This window comes from Balaenoptera acutorostrata, chromosome 12, assembly GCF_949987535.1.
Source record: "Balaenoptera acutorostrata chromosome 12, mBalAcu1.1, whole genome shotgun sequence".
Classification (NCBI taxonomy): Eukaryota; Metazoa; Chordata; class Mammalia; order Artiodactyla; family Balaenopteridae; genus Balaenoptera; species Balaenoptera acutorostrata.
Genome location: NC_080075.1, coordinates 6,018,143 through 6,041,855, shown reverse-complemented (window position 1 = coordinate 6,041,855; position 23,713 = coordinate 6,018,143). Strand labels below are relative to the sequence as shown.

Genomic DNA, 23,713 nt, shown 5'->3' with positions numbered 1-23,713 from the left:
CGGGGGCTCGGGCGCCGCCGCGGGCAGAGCCGCGGGCGCGGCGGCCCCTTTGTCTGCCCGCGTCAGCGGGTGCGGGGCCCGGGGTGCGACCCTCCGCCGGAGCCGCCGCCCGGGACCCCGACCCCGCGCGCCCCGACCCCCATCGCGGGTCTCGGGCGCCGGCGACCGCTCCGGGCGAAGCCCACCTCTTCGGTCGCCGCCCTTTCTCTCCCGCTGCCCCGCTTCTTTTATTCATTGTTGTGCTGCTTTCCGATGCTCACCCCTCCCCTCCTTCTCCTCCAGGATCCGGCTGGGATTTTCGAGCTGGTGGAAGTGGTGGGAAATGGCACCTACGGGCAAGTCTATAAGGTCGGTGCGGGCGCCTCCTTTGTTTCCCGGGGACGGGTTGAAACTTCTGGTTCGGGGGCGACGGGGAGGCTGATGGACACGCCGCCGCCCGGAGGCCACGCCGCTCGGCCGAAGTTGGGAGAGGGGTCTCGCCTCGCCGTCCCGCTGTTTTTCAGCAGAGTTTATATGCACACTGGCCTGAAAAGACCTCATTTCCTGGCTCTCAGATAAGGAAATAAGCTCCACTCTTAGGCATGCACTTTTCTCCCATGAAATGGGCAAGCATTTTTGCATCAGACAGCCTACATTTTTTCTCGTCTTTCCCAGATCTGGCCTTCGGAGTTGGTGTGTTAATTAAAATTCAGTAGAGGCAGGCCTTGCTTGTGATTATCCCAAAACACTGCCTTGGCCTCCTTGAGAATTGTCTTCGTGTTCCCTCGTTTGAATGCTCGCCAAGCGCCCAGGGAGCGGAGTTCGGTGCTACTTGCTTCTCCTTTATAAGCAGCGTAAATTCTACTGATGGGTACATGTTTTGGGGAACCGGGGAACGGTGTGTGTTTGGGCAACAGGAGCAGGAAGAATTACAGTGTGAGGATTATACGGTCTGAATTCCAGGAATAACCTGTTTGACAGGTGTGTAATTGAAACAGAAATGAGGCAGAGCCCAGGAGTGGAGAGGGTGCCCAGATTTTACACCCACCCCAGGTCTTTTCTCTTTTTTTTTTTAATACCCGCCCCCTCGCCCCCGACGGTAAATGAAATTAACAAATCTGGGGACTCTGAGTCGGCCCTGAGTAGCTGACACCTCGTGAGCCTAACCCGTGCTGCGCATTTTATCCAGTGCACATTCTAGAGATTATGAGCAGCTCTAGGTAATGGAGGCGCAGGCCTTGAACGTTTGAAACAGAATGTGAAATTCTTCCTCTCCTGATTTGTTTCTTATTACTGAACGCTTTCTCAAAGTTATCTGCACCGGGGGTGTTTGGTAGCAGTTAGTGTTTTCTAGCTGGGTACAAGGTTGGGATAGAATTAAAAAAAAAAAAAAAATCTTATGAAGCAGGGCTTTGTGGTTCGCTGTGAAGAATTGTCATTGTCTCGTTAAAAATGGAGGGGGGGTTGGAAGCTGACTGTAGACATTTTCTTCGCCCAAATTAAGTGTGGATCCCATTGTCTGTTTTCTGCTCTGAGAATAGGGTTTATCTGTCTCTTGAAAGCCTCTCCCCAGCCCTGACTTCCCCTGGCCTGGGCTGTGTCCCGGCCTGTGGCCTGAACTGGATGGAGTCAGTATTCTGAGGTGATCTCAAGTGAATCAGCATGTGTTTTGTTGGTTAACTGTTGGGGCCAGGGCCAGATTTTTGAATTTGAAAGAGAGCCCTGTGAGCTCAGCCTGCCGGCCTCAACTGAATTTGGAAGCTTTTGGAAATTTTTGGAGAAGATTGTGTTGCAACTCCCTGAGTGGTCTGCTAACTGGCTGAAAGATGTTCTTTCCCGAGCCCCAGTGTTTGTTTAAGCACCAGTCGGTTTTTTCTAACCCAGTTTTTCTGGCCAACTCCGAGCGGTGAGTGTGCCCTCATCCAAGTGAACTAGCCAGAGCTTGTTTTTGACCTGGTTACACAGTAGTTGGATTGTTTGGCTCCTCTTTGGTCAGCGTGGATGTGAAGGCTGGGGAAGTAAACCAGAAGCCAGTGAAACCTGAATGGGTCTTAAAGGGTTTAAGAGCTGGGGGTTCTTTATAGGAGCACGTGGGGCAGGTTCACTGCCGAGGGTTTCCCCTCCTCCTTCCCCCTTTGGTTCCATCCCCTCTTCCCCCAATCTTCTGAGATAGATTTGCTGAGCACAACATTTGGGGGAAGTTGGGATCCTCAACATTTGGGGATCGTGGCAGTGACCCGGCTCTCTGGCTCTCTCCCTGTAAAGTCAGTACAGTTGAGGAGAAATTCGCCAATTATGCAAACCCGAGGAATTAAGAAATCTGTGCAACCATGCCATACAATCACGAGCAAGAGTGCTTGAGATTTTGCTCGCCTGCAGTTGTTTTATTATTATGGAGAATTCGAACCAGACACTAGGGAGAGAGAGATCACCAGTTTAACAGTTACCAGCACGTGACTAATCTGGTTTTGTCTGTAGTCTTCCCTCCCTCCATCCATTATCTTCACATAAAACCCAGATACCATTTCACCCATAAATACTTCAGTATGTATCTTTTTTTGTTTTTTAGATAGTCTCAATGCTGTTCTCACACCAAAAAAATTAATTCCTTCCTATCAAATATTCAGGTTTTTTTAAATTGAAGTATAGTTGACTTACAATGTGTTAGTAAGGTGTACAGCAAAGTGATTCAGTTTTATATATATATATAGACATGTATGTGTGTGTGTATATATATATATATGTTTTTCAGAGTCTTTTCCCTTATATGTTATTACAGAATATTGAGTAGCGTTCCCTGTGCTATACAGTAGGTCCTTGTTGGTTATCTATTTTACGTATAGTCGTTTGTATATGTTCATCCCAAACTCCTAATTTATCCCCCCCACTTCCCCCTTTGGTAACCGTAAACTCGTTTCAGATGTTCAGTGTGAACATTTTCCTGATTATCTCATACATGTTCTCTTACTATCATGAGAAGCTCTTTCATATTTATGAACTGATCCTGGGAAGTTTAGTCTTAGAGATGGTGGAAATAGCAGAGACAGTTAACATTTCCATTCTCTTTTCTCTTTAAATGTGTACTTTCTAGAACCGTTTACATCATGCCTAGGAGTTTAGGATTTTTGTTGGCACGATTTGCATAGGGTGGTTTTGGGATTAGATTATTGACCCTGTAGCATTTGTTTACCGTTGCTAAACATCCATTAGTGTGACCAGCATCAGAGTTTGGAAAATACTTGTGTCTAATTTGTTTTTTATAAAGAAGCTTTTTTTTTTTTAAACATTAGGTGAAACACCTGTAAGCTGAACAACCTGTAGTCCTAATTTATTTCATTGTTATATTTTCTATTTTTTGTTCTTTCTTTGAACTTTTTTAGTGATAGTGGTTGCTTATTTTTAGAAGACTGTTTACATGAAGTGAATGAGTCGAGAGAGGGAGTTTTCTGACTTTTGATATGTTCTATGAAAATGGCTTTCTTGGGGATAGTTTATAATTTTCTCCATCTCTGACAAAAATGGTAAATAGTCTGGGTATAGTTGAACAGTATGTAACTTTATCTTTAAAAAAGGAGTTGAGACACAGGCTGTATTCTATTTAGAGAAATTTATTTTTGGCTTTAGGTTTCTGAGGGATCATAGGGAAGGATACTCATAAATTAAAATGTGAAAAGAATTGTGAATTTCTGTTCACAGGGTTTCATTCAGAGTACCATATATTTATAAAAGAAGTGTCTATAAGATGATCTTGTGCATGTTGAGTAGATGCAGTGAATTTTAATTATTTTCATCAAAGGGAGAAATGATAATGTGAAAAATCCAAACCAGAAATGATAGATCAAAGTTTGTTTTTGTGTTTTTGGAGTTTGTTATTTTTAACGCTTATTTGGCCATTTTTGTTTTTTTCTTGGGGTGGCTACTGTTATTTTGCATTTTGCAGGCGTCCAGTGGCCAGTGTCCCAAAATGTCTTGGCTAAAGGCAGGAAAGTCCTGCATCTGGAATGGCATGGTAGGGGGCCCGAGGGGAAGTTAGGGAGTTGAGAACCCGCAGGCTCAATGCCTGGAGTCAGGGCTTACTCACCGGCCAGATGGAGAGAGCATCTTGCCTCTGACCCTGTCTGACCCTGTCCTGGGAGGAGAGGGCCTTGGTGGATTGGACGGACACCTTGAAGGCTGAGGAGGAGGCTACCCTAGGCCCGAAGATGGTAAGCAGAGCTAACCTGAGAGTTGGCCACCTGTTAGGCGCTGTGATAATGCTGTCCCCCTCTTTTATTGAAGAAAGGGGGGTATGTGTGGCCAAAGGGCTGAGGGTGACCTTTGGGAATGGTAGTAGGGCTTGGGGGTAGTGGGCATCTCGAGGAGGGGTTATTCGTGTTGGCATTGAGGAGGTCCATCATTCCCTGGCACTGAGGAGCCATTGAAAGTTTTGTCGGGATTGGGGATCCCTGGGAGTAGGAGACTTGGTCAGATGAACCTTGGGGAAGGAGCAGGTAAGGTGGTTGGCCTGGGGCAGTGGTCTAGGAGAGAGGAGGGGAAGGAAGGCCGGGGCAGGGCAGTAGAGAGAAGAGTGTTGGGGTGAATTCTGGGGCTTTCCTCCTTGCTAAATTTACCCTCCTTGCTAAATTCACTCCTTCTCTGCAAGCTTTGGTGTGACCCTTTAAAACGGGTCCACTGTTTGCCTGCTGGATTAGGAGGAGCCTTGGGATTTGTGAAAGTGCTAAAATTGCTTTCGATTGCTCAGCAATAAAGTGCCATGTAAATTGTGTAGCTTTTAAAGATCATCATTGTAACATTTTGGAGCAAGCACTTAAACTTTTGGGAGGGGCCTTCTGCATATGTTGCTTTGTCAGGGTGACATCTCTTGTTCTTAAATGGAGGTAAAGACATCCACTGGAGCAAAATAAATTTTGTAGAACTGGATGTTTTCCTTAGGAGGAGGGTTGATCGGCCTCTGAGTGGCATGTACAGACTTGTTCTGAGACACAGAGTTCCTTCACGCTGGAAGGATTCTGGCCCTGGGTTAAGGGAGGGGGGATGAACCAACCCTGTTGAACACACACAGGTGTGTGGCTGTCTTAAAAAATATCAACCCAGACTTCCAAAAACTGTTTTGGCCCTAAACTAAATCAGGAACGTCAAAAGCCTTGCAGAAAAACCAACCACCAGATAAAACCCTGCTCATGATAGTTTTTTAACTCCTTATTGCTTGAAACTCTGTAATACAGTGTTTATTTGCATAGCTTGCAAACTTGTATTTTGCCTTTTTTCTTGACCAATTTTGGATCTATGTCTATTTCTACATATTGACATTATCTGGGGGCACTTTTGGTACAGTGTGTGTTCATAGATTTTTGTGGATTGACCTTTGAAAAGCAAAGACGATTTTTGAAAAAATATATCCTACTTTGGAGGTAATGAATCCCTGAACAGGTGTGCTAAGCCAAGGAATAATTTAAGGAGTTTCATTCCCAGGGAACTAAAAATATTATAAACTAAAATACATTTTAACCTAGAGATGGGTGCTTTGACACATGCATTTCATACATGGTCTTTTGTTTCTTTGCTTTCTTAGTAAATAAATACTTTCACCTGGTTGTGAACAGCGTCTTGAGCCAAGACATGCCCACCCTCAGAGCATCAAGTGTTTTCCATCTCTCAGCTGCACTAAGTTTAGATGCCTGTGCTTCTTATCATTAGTAACAGTGCTTTCACTTTTTCTCTATTCTAATGATTTAAATTGGCAGACAGCAGTGCATATAAATGATTGTGCAAGTGCACTGCTTTCAGACCCAGGTGGTTCTGGTGCTGAGGCAGGACTGTTGCCCAGAGGGCAGCACTGATACGTGACACCCTGGAAGCTTCCCTCTCATCTTATAAAGGAAAATGTACAAAAGTTCAGACTGTGTGGCCATTCACTGTGTTGGAGTCAAGAGCTTAATCTACAGTGAGTTCTCAGGGTCAAACACTACCTATTTAGAATTTGTGATAATTTTACGGGTCAAAACAATATTAGGTCACCGCCTCACCTTTTAAAAATCAGTGTTTTAAAAACTTTGTTTCTCGCCCAAGTAGCTAGATATATAGCTAGCGGCTTGTGGGTCATCCTGTAAAGTACTTGCAAATAATTGCTTTCAATATTTACTACAAACAGATTTTTTGTGAATTCAAGTTGGTTTTAATACTACTCTGAATAACCAGTGTTAAAATATTAAGATATATTTAATATGTAATTTGGGACCTGATTACATAGTCATTGGGACGTGATTATCAGAGGGCAGAGATTCCCAAGTACTTTTGGAAGATTTGATTGACAGTTATTTTGCTGTAAGAATATGATAACACAAGAATTGAATCGGGATACATTTTTTTTGGACTTAGGGAGGGGTGGCCAGGAAGAGAATGGAGACCAGGGCAATGTTATATTACCAGTGACCAAAGTCTTAGGTTTTTATGATATTCTGTTAGGAGGCTGGCTCAGTAATAAAAGTCCGCTGGTATCATTCAGAAGAGAAGTGAGTGATGTGTTGGCAGGGATAGAGTTGCGAGGCCCTGTTTTCTGTTAAGAATTTCAAAAGGAAGGACAGAATGGTAAGTTTTAGGACTTCTCAAAAGTTTAAAAAACTGGGATCTTAGAAACTCTGACATCTGCGTAGCATTATGAGGCACTTAGAACTAATTTGGGGACACCAGTTAACCATACAGGGCTGGTTTCCTGCCACTTACAGTATTCACTGTGCTGCTACCCGAGCTGGGCCCTGCCTGCGTGGTCCGTGTCCATACAGCGGTGCAGGAAGCAGGCAGTGTGTTTACCCTCTGGGGGTGCAGGGAACATGGGGTGGACACAGCATGCCAGATGTGTAACATCAGATGTGTACCATCCTGTGATGGCTCTGTCTCCCCAGGCCCCCCACCCAGACACAGCCCATGCGCCCGACCCCAGAGAGCTTTCCAGCCTCCGCAGGGCTGAAATAGTTCAAACACGTGACCAGAAAAGCGAGGTGAAAAAGTAGACACAGAAAATGCCAGCCTGAATCTTTTTTTTTTAATATTTATTTTATTGAAGTGCAGTTGACCTACAACGTTGTGTTAATTTCTGCTGTACAGCAAAGTGATTCAGTTACATATATTACACATTCTTTTCATATCATATACACATTCTTTTTCATATTCTCTTCCATTACGGTTTATCACAGGATATTGAATGTAGTTCCCTGAGCTATACAGTAGGACCTTGTGGGTTTTTTTTTTTTTTGGCCGTATCGCGTGGCATGCGGGATCTTAGTTTCCTGACCAGGGATCGAACCCGGGCCCCCTGCAGTGGAAGCTTGGAGTCCTAACCACTGGACTGTCAGGGAATTCGCAGAACCTTGTTGTTTATCCATTTCTATATACAGCATCTTTTTGTTATTAGAATCAAAGGACATCATGTCACCCTGTCAACTTGCTATAAAAGTTTTTCCGCAGTTGTCAGTTTCTGAAGTTACCTGGTTGTCCCGCAGTCAGCAGAACGGACCTGCGGGAGCCCTGAACTGAACTGGCAGGGTCGAGTCTGCACAGGGCTCTCTGTGAGCCCTTGGGCTGATGTGTTGCATTAGCGAGAGAATTGGGGGCCTTGTCCACGAGGAGGAGGGAGCCGGAGCCCAGGCTGCTTCCCTCTTTCTGCGGAATTGGCCCTCCATCCCTGGGGCATTGCAAGTATCTCAGATATGGCCAAGTGTTGACAGGTTTTCCTATCCAATTTTTAATCTGAACTAATTATTAAATTATTAAAAAGGAAAAAGCCCCCACTTTTATGCTATGACTTAAAAACTTAGACAGGACCTTCAAACACTTGCCAAAGTTAGGAATGCACATAGCTGCAATCAGGTGACAAACTAAAGTTCTCTTATCAAAACTTGGAGTTGTCCTATTCCCAAGGGTCTTCTATTTTCAATGCTTTTAGTTGCTCCATTTGAAATTGACTGCTGTATTTCTAAATTAGATGCTTACCTGGCTTTTTCTTGATTTTTGTGCACTTACTGACTTCTTGTGATGGTGGTTACAGCTCTTGAACTACTGGAGTGGTCCCATGTGAAGAATTAGCTATTATACTTGTTCCCCTCCCTTAAATGAGTATATCATAATTTGGGGTTAAAATGATAATTGTTTGTATTATACTGTTTATCTCTGAGCCAAGCAATCTAATACGATTGCATTTTCTTTTTTAAACACTCCTTCCCCCTTGCGTTGCCTTTTTCGTTTGCTTAGTTTTCTAGGTACTTGTCATTACTTTCCACCTCAAATGCCCTGAAAGTTATATCAAGTGCCTAGCATAGTTAAGCCTTTATCAACAGTTTTTCTAAACACTTAAACACGTTAGATGATTCATGGTTTCAGATAACCTGTAGGTTCCGCTTTTTTCTCCCTGGAGGGGAGCTGGCCAGGTATGCTTGGCCTCCCACCTTGGTGCATAGCTCTGCCCCTGGATCATCTGTTTCCCGGATGCCACAGTCTTTTTTTTTTTTTTTTTTTTTTGGTGTACTGCCTTTCTTTCCTGAAGCACATCCTCCAGTTGCTTTATAAGTAAGGGTGCCTGGGGTGTAAAGGTTTTAAGTCTTTGGGTGACCCAAAATGCTTTTGTTCTTCCTTTACGTGGGATTTATATGTTAGCGGGTGGAAAATACTCTAGGGTGAATATTCATTTTTCTCTTGGAATTTTGAAGTCATTGGTCTTTTGAGTGTGACCTGTTTTGAACTTCTTTGGGGAAGCTTTTAGGATATTCTCTTTATTCCTGTTCTTAGATTTTATGAGTGTCTTGTGTTGTCATTCACTGTTCCAGGTGCTTGGTTAATTCTTTTTCTTAGGAGCTGCCCTTTTTTTTTGGGAAATTTTTTTTTCTTCCCCTCCAAATTCCCTGCCTTCTCTTTCTGAAAGTCCTGTTAGTCACCTCTTTGATTTATTTTCTTATCTTTTCCTCTATTTTTGTCTTTTTGTTCTACTATTATGAAATGTCTTTGACTTTCCATTTCAATATTTCTATTGAATTTTTAGCTTTGTCATATTTTTAATTTATAAGAGAAGCCCTCTTTCACAGTTTTTTTATTAAAAAGAAACCGCGTCTATTCTTTCGTGAATTTATCTCATCTCTCTGAGGATACTGAGTGTAGATACAGGTATTTTCTTTTGGTTGGTATTCTTGTGCTCCGGTATTCCGCCCCCCCCCCCATTTCCTCCAGGTTTCAGTTTTCCTATTTGTTTATTTGGGTTATTTATTTATTATTTGGCCATGCCATGTGGCATGCGGGATCTTAGTTCCCCAACCAGGGATCGAACCTGGGCCCTCGGCAGTGAAAGCCTCGAGTCCTAACCACTGGACCGCCAGGGAAGTCCGGGGTCTTTGTCTTTAACGCTGAAGATTGTCCTTAAATCCTTGGAGGTGGGTGACTCTGCTCATATTTGACTGAGACACCAGCAGTTACTTGGAGGCTGCTGACTGCTGATAATTCAGTTTAGGGGGTGCAGGTGGGCCCAGTATATTCTCGTGGATGGGGAACCCCACTGCTGAACATCTGAAGGGCTTTTCTTTGGGGTTTCTCTAAGAAGAACTCCCAGAAGCTTTTCCTGCTTAGGGGCCGTGCATGTGTTTATTGGCCTGTGGGGCTCAGGTGGAGGAAGGAGGCTGGAGATGTACCGTCTGATATCTTAGCTTTGCAGCCCTGTGGCCTGCCGCTTTCCCTCCTCTGTCATCACATCTGGAGCATTTCTCCTTCAGCTTCTTCAGGGCCTGAACCTCTGGTCTCCTAGTGGTGTGGAGTGACGTGGGGCGGCCGCCAGACTGTGAGGTAGAGAAAGGGGGCCTGGGGCACTGTGCCACTAAGTGTCCCCTCTCCTGATTTTAACCTCATACTTTGTTTGGTATCAGTTGCTTCCAAATGAGGATCTCCTCAGGGTTCTGTGCAAATTGCCTCACTTTTGGTGTCCCCTCAGTGGGCACTTAGATTATAACTTTTTTCTCTTTGCTCCATCCATTTAAAAAATTATTTATTTATTTATTTATTTGGTTACACCGTGTCTTAGTTGCGGCAGGTCGGCTCCTTAGTTGAGGCACATGGGCTCCTTAGTTAGGGCATGCAAACTCTTAGTTGCGGCACGCGTGTGGGATCTAGTTTCCTTACCAGGGATCGAACCCGGGGCCCCTGCATTGGGAGCGCGGAGTCTTAACCGCTGCGCCACCAGGGAAGTCCCTCCATTTTTTTTAAAGTAGTTTTTTTCCTGGCATTTCATTTTATTATTTATTTTCTTTTGGCCGCACCTTGCCGCCTGCAGGATCTTAATTCCCCGACCAGGGTCAAACCCGTGCCCCCTGCAGTGGAAGCGTGGAGTCTTAACTGCTGGACCGCCAGGGAAGTCCCTGCTCCATCCATATTTCAGCGGTCAAAACCTGATAGTAACAATCTGTGCCGTCGTCTCTTCCCCTTGATCTCTTTATGCTTCTGTTTACCTTATACTCATTTTTATGGGAATGAACCCCTGTGACTCATGTGATCAGTGCCCCGGACCAGGAGTCAACTAGAGGTTGCGTCTTTGATTTCACACCTGTGGTTTTGCTCAGGTGTGGGCTACTTTTCATCTGGAGCAGTAACCACGAAAACAGCAATGCCAGCAACAGAAACGAAAACAGGAGTGGAACAGTGCCTTAGTGCTGATACTTAAAGTGGGAGACGCAACCCAGGGGCGGGGGCCGTGCGGGCGTGCCGGGTGGGCGTCCCCAGGCTCGCCGCCGCTCCACACCAGCCTCCAGGAGACACGGAAGTTTGTTCGGCAGGTTTGTTCTTTTAAACAGCTTTATTGAGGTGTATTTTATATATCATGGGATTCACCCGCCTCAAGCCTGCATTTCAGGGGTTTTTAGTAGATGTGCTGAGTGGCACAACTGTCCCCACAGATCAGCGTTCAGCACTTCCATCGCCCCAGCAAGATCCCTCCTACCCTCTCGCAGTGAACCCCTGTTCCATCCCAGAGCTTCAGACAACCACCCGGCTATTTTCTGTCTCTGTAAATTTGCCTTTTTTGAACATTGCATATAAATAAAATCATGCCACGTGTGGTCGCTGGTGTATGATTCCTTTCACTTTGCATAATGCCTCTGAGGTCCGTTCATGCCGCTGAGCGTGGTCGTTTGTTCCTTTTCATGTCTGGATGGTGTCCAGGGTATGGGCGGGCTGTGTTTTGTCCACCAGTTCGCCAGCTGATAGACGTCACAGTTATTTCTAGGTTTTGGCTGTTGGGAGGAGTGCCTGCAGCAGGTGTTTGGGCCTGGCATCTCAGATGCTTTCAGAGGAGCTGCACCTGGGAGCCTTACATACAAGGAGAAGAGAGGGGACATTTGTCTGCTTGGGTCTACCCCTTTCTCGTCAGTATAACTCAACACCTCCTGGTTCTGATGACCCGGCCGCCTGTCTCTGCTTCCCTGAAACCTTTACCTTCCCCACTCTCAGTATTAGTCATCACTGCATTTAGGTCATTTCTTTAAACATGAAAACAGTTTCTTATGGCCGTAAAGACAAACTGTTCACTATCAGTGAGGTCATTGGTATCAGGAACTAGACCAAACCGGTTTTTCCTTCTCACATTTTATTGGGGGATTCCATTGTCAATAGCCAGCCCTTTGCCATGTGATACTAAAGACTGGAGTTTTCCTTTATCTCAGACAGAAGCTATTGACTCACCAGGATTTGAAAAAACATAACAAAATCTATTATCTTTGGTCAGAAGGACGTATACCAAGTTAAATAAATGATTTGTTGCGTTACATGGGGGAATACAGTTGCTTATTTGATTTTCTTCAGGTGTACCTTTTACAGTATTTTTTTCATCTTGCATTCTAAAGAACTTTTTTTTTTTGAATTTTATTTTATTTATTTTTGTATACAGCAGGTTCTTATTAGTTATCCATTTTATACATGTTAGTGTATACATGTCAATCCCAATCTCCCCATTCATCATATCTTTTATTGGGGGCTTCAATGCATTCAGATCAAATCTAAATTTAATATTAGTATACTTTTGGAAAATTCTTATACTTAGAGCTATAGTCTTACCTGTTTATGATACTAACTGAATACTGTTGACAGCCAGAACCGTTGCCCCATCAGTAACTCTGGGACCCTCTATGTAGTTGCGGTGTAGTTTTGCTGACTATTCAGTTTGGAGATCTCAAGTCAAAGACTATTACCCAAGTCGGGGTTGTGCATCCAAGGGACATGGGAGTTATTGGGATCCCAAGTCAGGCAGTGAGGATGGCCTGGGGCTGCGGATGGCTCAGGGGCGCGGGGTTCACTGAGCGTGTTCACTCACCTGCGGGGGCCTGCCTGCAGTTCTAGGGCCTCTCCTGTTTGAACTTGGCCTCTCCGCGTGTCTATGTGCTCCCCATCCGTTCTTGTTGCTCCTTCCCTTAGTTGCCAGAAAAGCCTTGGGAATGTTCAGCTCTTTACTCTTTAGTGACTTGGGGGCTTCGTATCCGGTTTGTGTGTCGCTGTTTGTGAGAGAGCTGAGCCTGCTCTGCTAGGCGGCACTCTGTTACTCCGGAGCTCACTGCGGACGCGGTGTGTGCCGGGCCCCCCTCGAGGCTCCTTGCTGGTGGCAGTGGGCAAGAAGAGCGGCCAGCGCGTGCCTTGTGCAGCACGTAGTTTGAGGAGGAGGATGTTGCAGGTGGGGAAGAGCGGGGCCCGTGGGAGTGGATAGCTAAGCTGGACCTGGTACAGGAGACACGTGGTACACAGTGAAGCTTTATGGTTTAAGTTCAGAGTCTCTGGCTGAGGCCGAGATGGGTGAGGAGCGTGCAGCTGATGACTCATCGTCTTGGTTAATAGAACTCTGAGTAGAGATAGGAGAGGTGTGTTCCACTGATTATGGTAATTGCCTGCCCCTTTCAGCTGCCTGGAGCGTCTGTCTCTTGGCAGGCCTTGCATCCTTTGTCTGCTGCTGGTGTGGCGTCCGGTCTGTCCTGAGTTGGGAGTTAGCAGCTCTTGGTCGAGCACCCTCAGCATCCCCATAGAGAGTAGGGTGGGGAGGGCGCTCCCATCAAACCTCAGGGCGTCCTGTGAGCAACACGTGGTGCTCATACTTGGCGATGGATGGCCCAGAGAGGGGGGGACACGTGGCGGGATGGTTAGCCGCCGGACCCCCGACCTTAGGGCTGCAGGCGGCCTCTGTGAAATGGGAACGCTGGTGTACAGACAGCCTTAGGATACTCAGATAGCTTTTAATAAGTTTCTGGAGTTCAGGTTATACAAGGAAATGATTTCAAAGATGAGGTTTTGCTTTTTTTTTTTTAGGTGCTGTGTATTTGCTTTTTGATACTACAGATAAAAGATGATTTTCTTTTCCCGAGCTTACTGAGTAAAATGGTCTTGTGGGCTTTTTTGAAAAAAATTTAATATCGAGTGAAATATTTCTAACCTTTCTCTAATCACACTGGAAAAAGACCTTTTTAATTGCTAATGCCAGCCATCAAAATGTGAAAAAAATTTTGTTTTATTTTGTTTAAACAAGGCCTCTGTCAGTCATCAACCCCAAGGTTGAATCAGACATTTCATCAGTTTGCTACTCAATTAGCTGAAAATATATATTCTCTTTTTTACTTATTATATGAAAAAAGTGATTTAAAATGCTAAATTTTACATAGGATGTTGATTTTTTTCCTTGACCTTTCTTCTTTCATTTCTTTCTGGCTCTTTCTACTGAGGACTTTGTCTCTTTGGTAGTTTGTCTTTTTCCCTTTTTTCTTTCTTTTGAATTAAATAATTGAGTGTTTTTATTTTTTATTTTATTTATTATTTATGGCTGCGTTGGGTCTCCGTTTCTGTGCGAGGGCTTTCTCTAGTTGCGGCAAGCGGGGGCCACTCTTCCTCGCAGTGCACGGGCCTCTCACTGTCGCGGCCTCTCTTGTTGCGGAGCACAGGCTCCAGACGCGCAGGCTCAGTAATTGTGGCTCATGGGCCCAGTTGCTCCGCGGCATGTGGGATCCTCCCAGACCAGGGCTCGAACCCGTGCCCCCTGCATTGGCAGGCAGATTCTCAACCACTGCACCACCAGGGAAGCCCTTGAGTGTTTTTTTGTGATTCCATTTTCTGGCTTATTAGCTGTAACTTCCACTTTATTGTTTCATACATTACTTTAGGGTTTATAGTACACACTTGTAACCTATCACAGTTTACCTTCAAATGGTAAATACTTCACATGTAATATAAGAACATTGCAGTAGTATCACTTCTGTTTCTCCCTACCTGGCCTTATAGTATTTTGTTATATATTTTACTTTTATATATGTTATAAATCTCAAAATATATTGGTGCTATTTTTGCTCAGTCAGCTATCTTTTAAAAAGATATAAATAAGTAAGAAAAAACCCTAATACATGTACCTATGTGGTTGTTAGCATTTCTGGTGCTTTGCATTCCTGGTGTAAATCCATATTTCTATCAGGTACCATTTTCCTTCTGCCTGAAGGACTTATGTTATTTTTCGTAGTACAGTTCTGCTGGGTGATGAATTCTTTCAGTTTTCGTATGTCTGAAAATTTTTGTGCTTTTGTTTTTGAAAGATATTTTTGCTGAGTATAGAATTCTAGGTTGCTGTTTTTTCCCCTTATCTTAGAGATGTTACTCCACTGTTGTCTCACTTGAATTGTTTCTACTGAGAAATTTGCTGTCCTTATTTTGTTCCTTTTCACATGTCTGTTTTTTTTTTTTTCCTTCTTCTGACTGCTTTTAAGAGTCTCCGTTTATCCCTGGTTTTGAGCAATTTGATTATGATGTGCCCTGGTGTACTTCTCTTCACGTTGCTTGTGCTTGGGGTTTGGGAGCTTCTTGGATCTGTGCGTTTAGAAGTTTCATAAAATTTGGAAGCCTTTTGGCCACTGTTTCTTCAATTCTTTTTTTTCTTCCCCCCTCACTTCTCTTCCCCCTTCTTAGTCTTGGGGACTCCCATTGAATGTTTATTAAGCTACTTGAAGCTGTCTCACTGATGTATCTTTTTTTTTTTTTTTTTTCTTTTTGTGCTTCATTTTGGTTAGTTTCTTTTGCTATGCGTTCGTGTTAACTTATCTTTCTTTTTCATTGTTGACTCTGCCATTAATCCCATCCCATGTATTTTTCATCTCTGATGTTGTATTTGCATCTCTAGAAGATTTGGGTGTTTTAAAAATATTTTCTGGATCTCTACTTTTGAACATATGAATACAGTTACAATAGCTGGTTTAGTGTCCTTGCCTATAATTTTAGTATCTATGCCAGTGCTGGGTGGGTTTCGATGGATCGTCGTCACTCTTGGTTATGTTTTCCTGTCTGGTAATCTTTGCGTGGATGTGAGACATGCATTTTATCTTGTTGGGTGCTTCCTATAAGTATTCTTGAGCTTTGTTCTGGGGTGCAGTTAAGTTACATGGAAATAATTTGATCCTTTTGTGTCTTGCTTTTATGGTTTTTGTTAAGGAGATGTGGATCAGTGCTCAGTCTAATGCTAGTTATATCCCACTGCTCAGGCAAGACCTCTCTGAGTTCTCAATTCCCTCTGATGTATGAGTTTTTCCATTTGTTTAGTGGGAACAGGCACTGTTTCCATCCCTGTGTGAGCACTTGCACTGTTCCTTCTAATGCTTTTGAATGTGTTTTCCCCCCAGCCTTGGTAGTTTTCCTTTGCATGTGCTGATCATCCCTTGGATGAATATGCAGGGGACCCTTTGCAGAGCCTGGCAGCTCTTCTCTTTGTGCAGCTCTCACTTCTGGTGTTCTCACTGGAACTCTAGCTGCCTAGGTTTACCTGGACTCTTAGCTCCTGCTCCTCAACTAAGGGAGTCTGCTGAGCTCTGCTTGGGTTTCCTCTCCCTGTGCCGTGCCCAAAAACTTTGTAAAGGGAGTAAGTTCAGGCAGTTGTATGCCTCACCTCATTTGTTTCTTACCTCAGGGATCACTGTTCTTCATTGCTTGATGTCTAGTTTCTTGAAAACCTTTGTTTCGTAAATTTTGTATGGGTTTGTTTTGGTTGTTTCAAGTGCAAAGGTATATCCAGTCCCCGTTGAGAGCATCTTGGCCAGAAGTAGATGTTCAGTGGTATGTCCACTCTGTCTCTTTATTCACCATTCATTCATTAGGAGGCATCAGCAACATGACAGACTGAAAACAACCCCGCCCCACTTCTTTGATGGGAATAGTAGTGAGTAAGAGGAGAACAACCTTGGATTTCAAAAACGCCACTTAAAAAAAAAAAGATTTATTGAGACATAATTCAGACACCACACTATTCACCTATTTAAGGTGTCGAATTCAATGGCTTTTAGTATATTCCCAGAGTTACGCAGTCATAGCCACATTTTAGGACATGTTTGTTGCTCCAGAGAAGAAACTGCATATCCCAGTCCTCCTATCGCTACCTTTCTCCCTTCCCCCACCTCAGCCCTAGGCTACTACTAATCTACTTTCTATCTCTATAGATTTACCAATTCTGGACCTTTCATGTAAATGGAATCAAACAGTTTGTGTTCTGTGAACGCTTAGCATGTGTTCTAGGTTCATCCATGTTGTAGTATGTATTGGTGCTTCATTTCTTTTTGTTGCAGAATAGTATTCCATTGAATGGATATACTGATTTTACCTGTTATTCAGTTGATGGGCAGGTGGATTGTTTCTACTTTTGGACTAGTAGGAATGATGCTGCTATGAACATTTGCATACAAGTTTTTGTATAGACTGTATTTTCATTTCTCTTGGATGTATATCTAGGAGTAGAATTACTTCTACTATCATGTGGTAATGGCAAAGGAACTCAGTTCCTTTGGAGGAACTGCTAAACTGTTTTCCAAAGCAGCTGGACCATTTTACATTCCCACCAGCAGTATATGAAGGATTTGGTTTCTCCACCTCCTTGCCAATACTTGTAATTACCTGTCTTTTTAAAATTACAGCCAACCTAGTTGTATCTCATTTTAGTGGTTTTGATTGCTTTTCTCTGATGACTAATGATGTTGAGCATCTTTTCATATGCTTGCTGGTCATTTGAATATCTTTGGAGAAATGGTATTCAGATCCTTTGCACATTTTTAATTGTGTTATTTGTTTTTTAAACTTTTTGAGTTGTAAAAGTTCTTTATGTATTCTAGATACAAGTCTTCTGCCAGATGTATGACTTGCAAAAATTTTCTCCCATTCTTTTGAGTTGACTTTTCACTTTCTTGATGGTGTACTTAGAGCACAGAAGTTTTAAATTTTGATAAAGTTCAGTTTATTTCTTTTGTTGCTTGTGCTTTTGGTGTCATATCTAAGAAACTACTGCCTAAGCCAAGGTTATGAAGATTTACTCCTTTGTTTTTCTTTTAAATTTTAAAGTTTTAGGTCTTATGTTTAGCTCTTTGATCCATTTTGAGTTAATTTTTGTGTAAAATGTGAAGTAGGGGTGCAGCTCCATTCATTTGCATGTGGATATTCAGTGGCCCAGCACTGTTTGTTGAGAGGACCATTCCGTTCCCACTTAGTTGTTTTGGTACACTTGCCAGAAACCAATTGACCTTAAATGTGAGCGTTTCTGAACTCTTTTTTTTTTTCTTTTTCTTTCTTAAATTTCTGGACTCTAAATTCTATTCCACTGATCTCAGTATTTATCCTATGCTAGTACCACACTGTCTTTTTTCTTAACATATTTTAAAATTTATTTTATTTATATTTATTTTTGGCTGTGTTGGGTCTTCATTGCTGCGCGTGGGCTTTCTCTAGTTGCGGCGAGTGGGGGCTACTCTTTGTGGTGGTGCACGGGCTTCTCATCGCGGTGGCTTCTCTTGTTGCGGAGCATGGGCTCTAGGCACGTGGGCTTCAGTAGTTGTGGCATGCGGACTCAGTAGTTATGGTGCATGGGCTTAGTTGCTCCGCGGCATGTGCGATCTTTCCGGACCAGGGCTTGAACCCGTGTCCCCTGCATTGGCAGGCAGATTCTTAACAACTGTGCCACCAGGGAAGCCCATACACTGTCTTGATTACTATAGATTTGCGGGAAGTTTGGAAATTGGGAAGAGTGAGTTCTCCAAATTTGTTCTTCAAAAGGACCTGCTGATTTTGCTAATCTTTTTACTAATGACTGACCCTGGCACATACTTTCAAGACACTTTTTTGGCACTTGACACAAGCTTTGTGAATTGGGACTTACTCCTCTCATGATGAAAGATTTACTGTTTTGCAGACTAATGTCTTCATACACATGTCCATATCACACAGATGGTAGACCCCCAACCCCGACTGCCACCCTGCTGTGTTTGTGAGAGAACAAATCTAGAAAGTCTCGATTCCTCTTCCTCTTGCAAATGCATTAAGGAATAATTTGTAAACCACGTAAGGAGATGGAACCGAGTCAAGCTATCTAGATATGAAGCAACTCTACCTAGATTATTTTATCATTTCGTATGGAATTTTCACTGTAAAAAGTCTATTCCAGAATACGTACAAATTACATACCTAGATAACATACCATCATTATCAGAGAAGTATAAAGAAATATGTTTCTTAATGAAGATCAAAGACCCTGGCTCCGAACCACTAAAAAATAGCTTGCCTTGAACCTCAAGTGTTGATTAATCAAAAATTTCTGTTAAACCAAAGTCTTTGGTATGCTTAAAATATTTCATCTAGGAGGAAAGACGTGCATTGTGAGCCCAATATTTCAGTTTGACAATGATAAATGAAAAAGTTCCTACCTCTTTCACCAGAAGTGACAAATAGCCAAGGAGATTTTCATTGCAATTACATTGAAACTCAGCTGGCCTTGGGACAGAGCAGGTTGTTGAATATCTTTAGGAGCCTCACTCATACGATGCAGATAAATCTCAAGTCCATCCCAGGGTGATGCTCTTAGAAACCACAGTGACTTCAAGGCACGTTGCAAATCTGATGGCACTACGTGAACGTTAAATAATGGTCTTGTCAGATTTAGTTCAACACTTATTATTTGTATACTCTCAAAACATAGTTTTTATTTAACTTTTAAAACTGCTTGTTTCTAAATATTAGCAGAAGAGGAACTACCCAGAACATAGGTTTCACCTGAGTAACCTGCTCAGACTAAATTACAGGGAAGGAAGCTTTTGCTAAAATACATTTCCTCTACTTGTGAAGAAACTGTTGAGAAACAAACTTTAACTCTGAGAAAGTTAGGCCATCTCTCTGCAACGTGTTTATACTTAAGGGGCATAATTATCGTATGTTTCAAATGAGGTTCTTTGAAGAAAGAACCCTCTCAAGAAAGCCCCTCTCCCTGCAAAAGACTATAAGAAATATATTCCACAACTGTCTTCTGTAACTAATTGTACGAACTCTGCTTTCATCAGCAAACTGTGGGAAAACTATGCTTCCTGTGAAGTTCATCACTGATATCAGCCAACCCTGAATAAGAATGGGAATTAAAACTCCTTTAAAAAAAATTAATTAATTAATTTTTGGCTGCATTGGGTCTTCATTGCTGCACGCGGGCTTCCTCTAGTTGCAGCGAGTGGGGGCTACTCTTCGTTGCGGTGCACGGGCTTCTCATTGCATTGGCTTCTCTTGTTGCGGAGCACGGGCTCTAGGCGTGTGGGCTTCAGTAGTTGTGGCACGCGGGCTCAGTAGTTGTGGCTCGTGGGCTGTAGAGTGCAGGCTCCGTAGTTGTGGCGCATGGGCTTAGCTGCTCCATGGCATGTGGGGTCGTCCCGGACCAGGGCTCAAACCCGTGTCCCCTGAACTGGCAGGCGGATTATTAACCACTGCGCCACCAGGGAAGTCTCAAAACTCCTTTAAAAATCATTTGTGGAGTTCATTTGACCATTCTGACAATTATTTCCACACGTACTTGTTGAATGTTAGGGCTCTAAGGAGGCTTGAAGATTATCTATTTCAAACTTTGGTAAAAGAATGGATCTAAGATTTGTCCTAAGAGACTCCAGACCCCTCCCCAAATCAGAGGCCTCGTCAGTCACATAGATGGGACCAGAACCCCTCCTCCTAGTTAAAAATCAGTTTGAAAAATTACTTGCCATCCAACATTTCTTCTATAGGAATTCCTCAGTAATTTTGTCATTTTTCAGAGAATGTGATAGAAATACGGGGCCACGAGAACCATAAGAAGAAATGTAAGTGAACTCCATACCTGTACTCGTTTGCTTGGGGTCCCATATGAAAATGCCATGGACTTGGTGGCTTAAACAACAGACATTTGTTTTCTCATGGTTCTAGAGGCTAGAAGTCCAAGATCATGGTGTTGGTAGGTTTGGTTTCTGCTGTCTGGCTCTGCCCTCGCATGGTCTTTCTTCGTGTGGGTGCCTCCCTGGTGCCTCTTTGTGTGTCCACATTTCCTCTTAGAAGGAAATAACTTTGTGCTCGTACGTACTAATGGTTTATTAACTAATAACTTAGGAATTTCATTTTTTAAATCTAAGAAGTACATGTGGTCTTCTATTCAGTTATGTAGCATATCCAACCCCCATGTCACTGCAGACTCTGTTCTAGAGCATGGAGATACAGAATTGGCAAAAAAGACACAGTCCATGCTTTCATGGAGTTTAAGAAGACAGAAAATAAATATCTCAGGTGGTGAAAAATGCCTCTTTCAGTCGCCTTTACTGGGTAACAGGCCGCCCCTGAAACTTAGTGGCTTAAAGCAACCGTCATTCTATGTGCTCAGGATTCTGAGGGCCAGCACCTGGGGCTGGACCAGGCTCTGCACGGTGGTTCTTCTGCCGGTCTCTCCTCCAGCCCCTCAGGCCCCTCAGGCCCCTCAGGCAGCTGCGGTCAGCTCACCAGGGGCTGCGGCTGGCAAACTTCTTATAAGTGCCCTGTTGTTTTCTCTGTCATTTCAGTTCTCTCTTTCTCTTCCCTTTGTCCTTCATTAAGGAAGAGTCAAAAGGTTTTGGATATTGTGGAAGATTCCATTTTTCGGCATTGAGATGGAGAGAGAACGCTGACCTTTTTAATATCTTCATTTTACCAAAAAGTCTCATCACCCATTAATTGCAGTGTTACCACATGTCCTGTTTTACAGCTGGGAGTTAGGATTTTTTTATCTGTGTGTTTGGATGGGATGATAATAGGAAAGGGATAAGTAAGTCCTACGTTGGCTATGGTTTTAGGGGCTCAAATGCCTCGATTCATGTGTGGCAACACTAGACCTGCTTTTCTTAGCTCAACAGGAAATGAGAGTCGGGCCTGGAGGAAGTCATGCATCCCCAGCTTGTAGTTGGCAGGCTTCTCATTGGCTGTTTAGGAGAGTAAGTGAAGTTTACTTCCTTCCCCAAAATGCTGATTATGAAGGGGAAGTGAGATCCATCTACAGGTAAACGAACCAGATTGTGTCTGATGTTTACATGTCAGAAGATGAAGTTTGAAGATGAGTTCAGTTCTTAGGAAGAATAAAACAAATGGTGGGATTTGAGGGTTAAGTGCCTGAGGTTAAGACTCTCTTACTATGATGCTTAATTTCTTTGCGTGAATTGATTTTTCACTTCAGTGGGTCAGACACGTGGGGAGTGTCTGGGGTACGCCTTCTGCAGTGTTTGAGAGCTGATGGTATTACGCAAACTGATTTTGGTGGCTTTAGAAAAGAATCAGGATGTGCTAAGCTCAGTGAGGACTCATTAGCCTTTGATACAGTAAGGTGATCGTATACATTAATGGAAATGGACAGGTGGAGACTCACAAGAGAAAAAATGCTGACATTGCAGGCTGGACGGATTTGTGGGAGTTTTGGAACCAAAATGATTTATTTGAATTAGTAAAGAGAGGTGACATCTTGACAGTGTGTTAAAAAATAATAGCTATCTTGAGTACTGACTCCATGAGGTTTTTGTATATGTGTTTACTCATTTTTATCCTTACGTCACATATGAGTAATTTGTGAGGTTGAGTAACTTGTCTATAGTGACATAGCTAGTGGGCAGTGGAGAAACTGGGCTTTAAGGCCTTGCAGTCTTGACTTAAGTCTAGCACTTTACCCGTTTGCCAGACTGTTTCCCAGGGTATTGGCAGGTTGGGTCGATAGGTGTGACCAGGCGGGAGGGCTTGGGGCCCTGGGTGATGCTGGGAAGAGGGGTGGGTGGGAGTAGGGGTGGGATCGAGGGACAGAGGAGGGCAGACGTTGCTGCCCTGAAGGTTTCCTTTCCCCACAGTTTTCTGTGCCTCATTTGGTGCTTTTCAGCCTTCACTGTGCACTTGATTGAATCAACTGGGGAGCTTGTTAACGTGTAGATGGTCGTTCCGCGGGTCTGTGATGGGGCCTGAGAGTCTACGTTTCTAACATGCTTCCTGGTGATGCTACAGCAGCTTCACACTTGGGATAGTAAGGACCTAGTAAGAGGTTCCAGGAAGTGGCGGTGGTTGGCAGCTGATTTAGACACTACGTTGGAGCACAGCTGTTAGGGTGGCTTAGTCGGGCCGGGGTTACGTTGGGTCTGTGTGGTGTCAGGTGTTACTTGGGTCCATGATTTTGTAAAGCGACCATAGCATGCCGGTGGGATCCTAGTTGCTCTGAGTGTCACAGGATGTGGATGTAGGGAAGGCTTCTAGGGATTCCGTAGCCCAACCCCGCAGGTGACAGGTGAGCAGTGAGGGGCCTTGTGGCCTGGTCTGGACTAGGGTCCCAGAGAGCTGGGGCCCCCCCGACTCCCCACCCCGGGTGCTTTCTCTCTCTCTCTGTCTGGATTGAAAGCAGTGCAGTGGGGCGCTCTCCCTCCCCACTCCCCCCGTTTGGTGATATGGTGACGTGATTCTCATTCCGTTTCAGTTTGCAGCACACTTCGTGGTACAACAGGAAGTGTTTCAGAGGGTGAAGGAATGAGCTGAGTTCCTGGGTGAGGCGGTTGCGGAGAGGCTCGGGGGCTGGGCACCGCCGCCGAGCCCGGTGCAGGTTTCCAGCGAAGTAGACCCTGCCGGCACGGCGCCCTGGGGGGGCTGCAGACCCCAGCGCAGGCCTGCCGGACGGCAGGTGGGCTTTGAGTTGGGGTTGCAGGGCAGGGAGGCAGGTGTGAATCTCATCAAGTGGAGAACTCGGGAGAGACTCGCTTTTTGGTTCTTGATCACCTTCTCTCTTGCAGAATTGGGAAGCAGGCAGTAGACAGCGTCCCTGTTGAAATAGGAACATTCACAGCCCTGGCTGCGAGCGAGCAGCTCTGGAAGCGGGGCTGCCGCATGGAGGGTGGGTACCGCCTGGAGGTGTGGAGTCAGGGCTGTGCAGGAGGGAGCGAGGGAAGAAGTGGGTGTGGGCGGAGAGACGTGAGGCACAGTTGTCCTTAAGTGTGTGTCTTTTGTGGGGCTAGTGGGTGAGGCCAGTGGTTTTTATGTTGATGTCTCAGAATCATAGGATGGTCGTTCTGGAAAGAACTGGAGAGAACCTCTAGTTCCCCCTCCCTCATTTGCCCAGAAAACCCCCAAAGGACCCAGAGAGCTGGAGGGAACAGTGGCTTACTTACGAGGTGAACCAGCCTTGGAGGAGATTGCCAAAAGGGCTTTGACGTTTTTGCCTAAAATGACCTGTTGACACTCTCGCTTTCTCTCCTCTTACTCATTTAAAAAAAAATACGCTTTTACCCCGTGACTGTTAGGTGCCGGCACTGTGATAAACATGGTGCTTTTTGTCATGTTCCTTTGCCTTTCAAATGGTGCTTCCTGAAAGTTCAGATATTCAAGCTAATTACTTCAGTCACCTTTTGTTACTGTTTGCTTAATGTGAGAATAATTACTAGATTTG

At 44.2% G+C, this 23,713-nt stretch overlaps 1 protein-coding gene across 50 annotated transcripts in view; it reads left to right on the top strand.

Moving 5' to 3' along the window:
* MAP4K4 (mitogen-activated protein kinase kinase kinase kinase 4) overlaps nucleotides 1–23,713 on the top strand; it is a 175,017-nt gene that overhangs the window by 493 nt on the left and 150,811 nt on the right. For 44 of the 50 annotated variants that reach the window (XM_057558545.1, XM_057558544.1, XM_057558542.1 and 41 more), the window contains exon 2: nucleotides 283–348. In XM_057558545.1, coding sequence (XP_057414528.1) covers nucleotides 283–348 — 66 coding nt within the window. Of the gene's footprint in view, nucleotides 1–237; nucleotides 349–23,713 lie in introns of those variants that run through there. The other 6 variants (XM_057558588.1, XM_057558568.1, XM_057558546.1 and 3 more) reach the window with 1 other exon arrangement.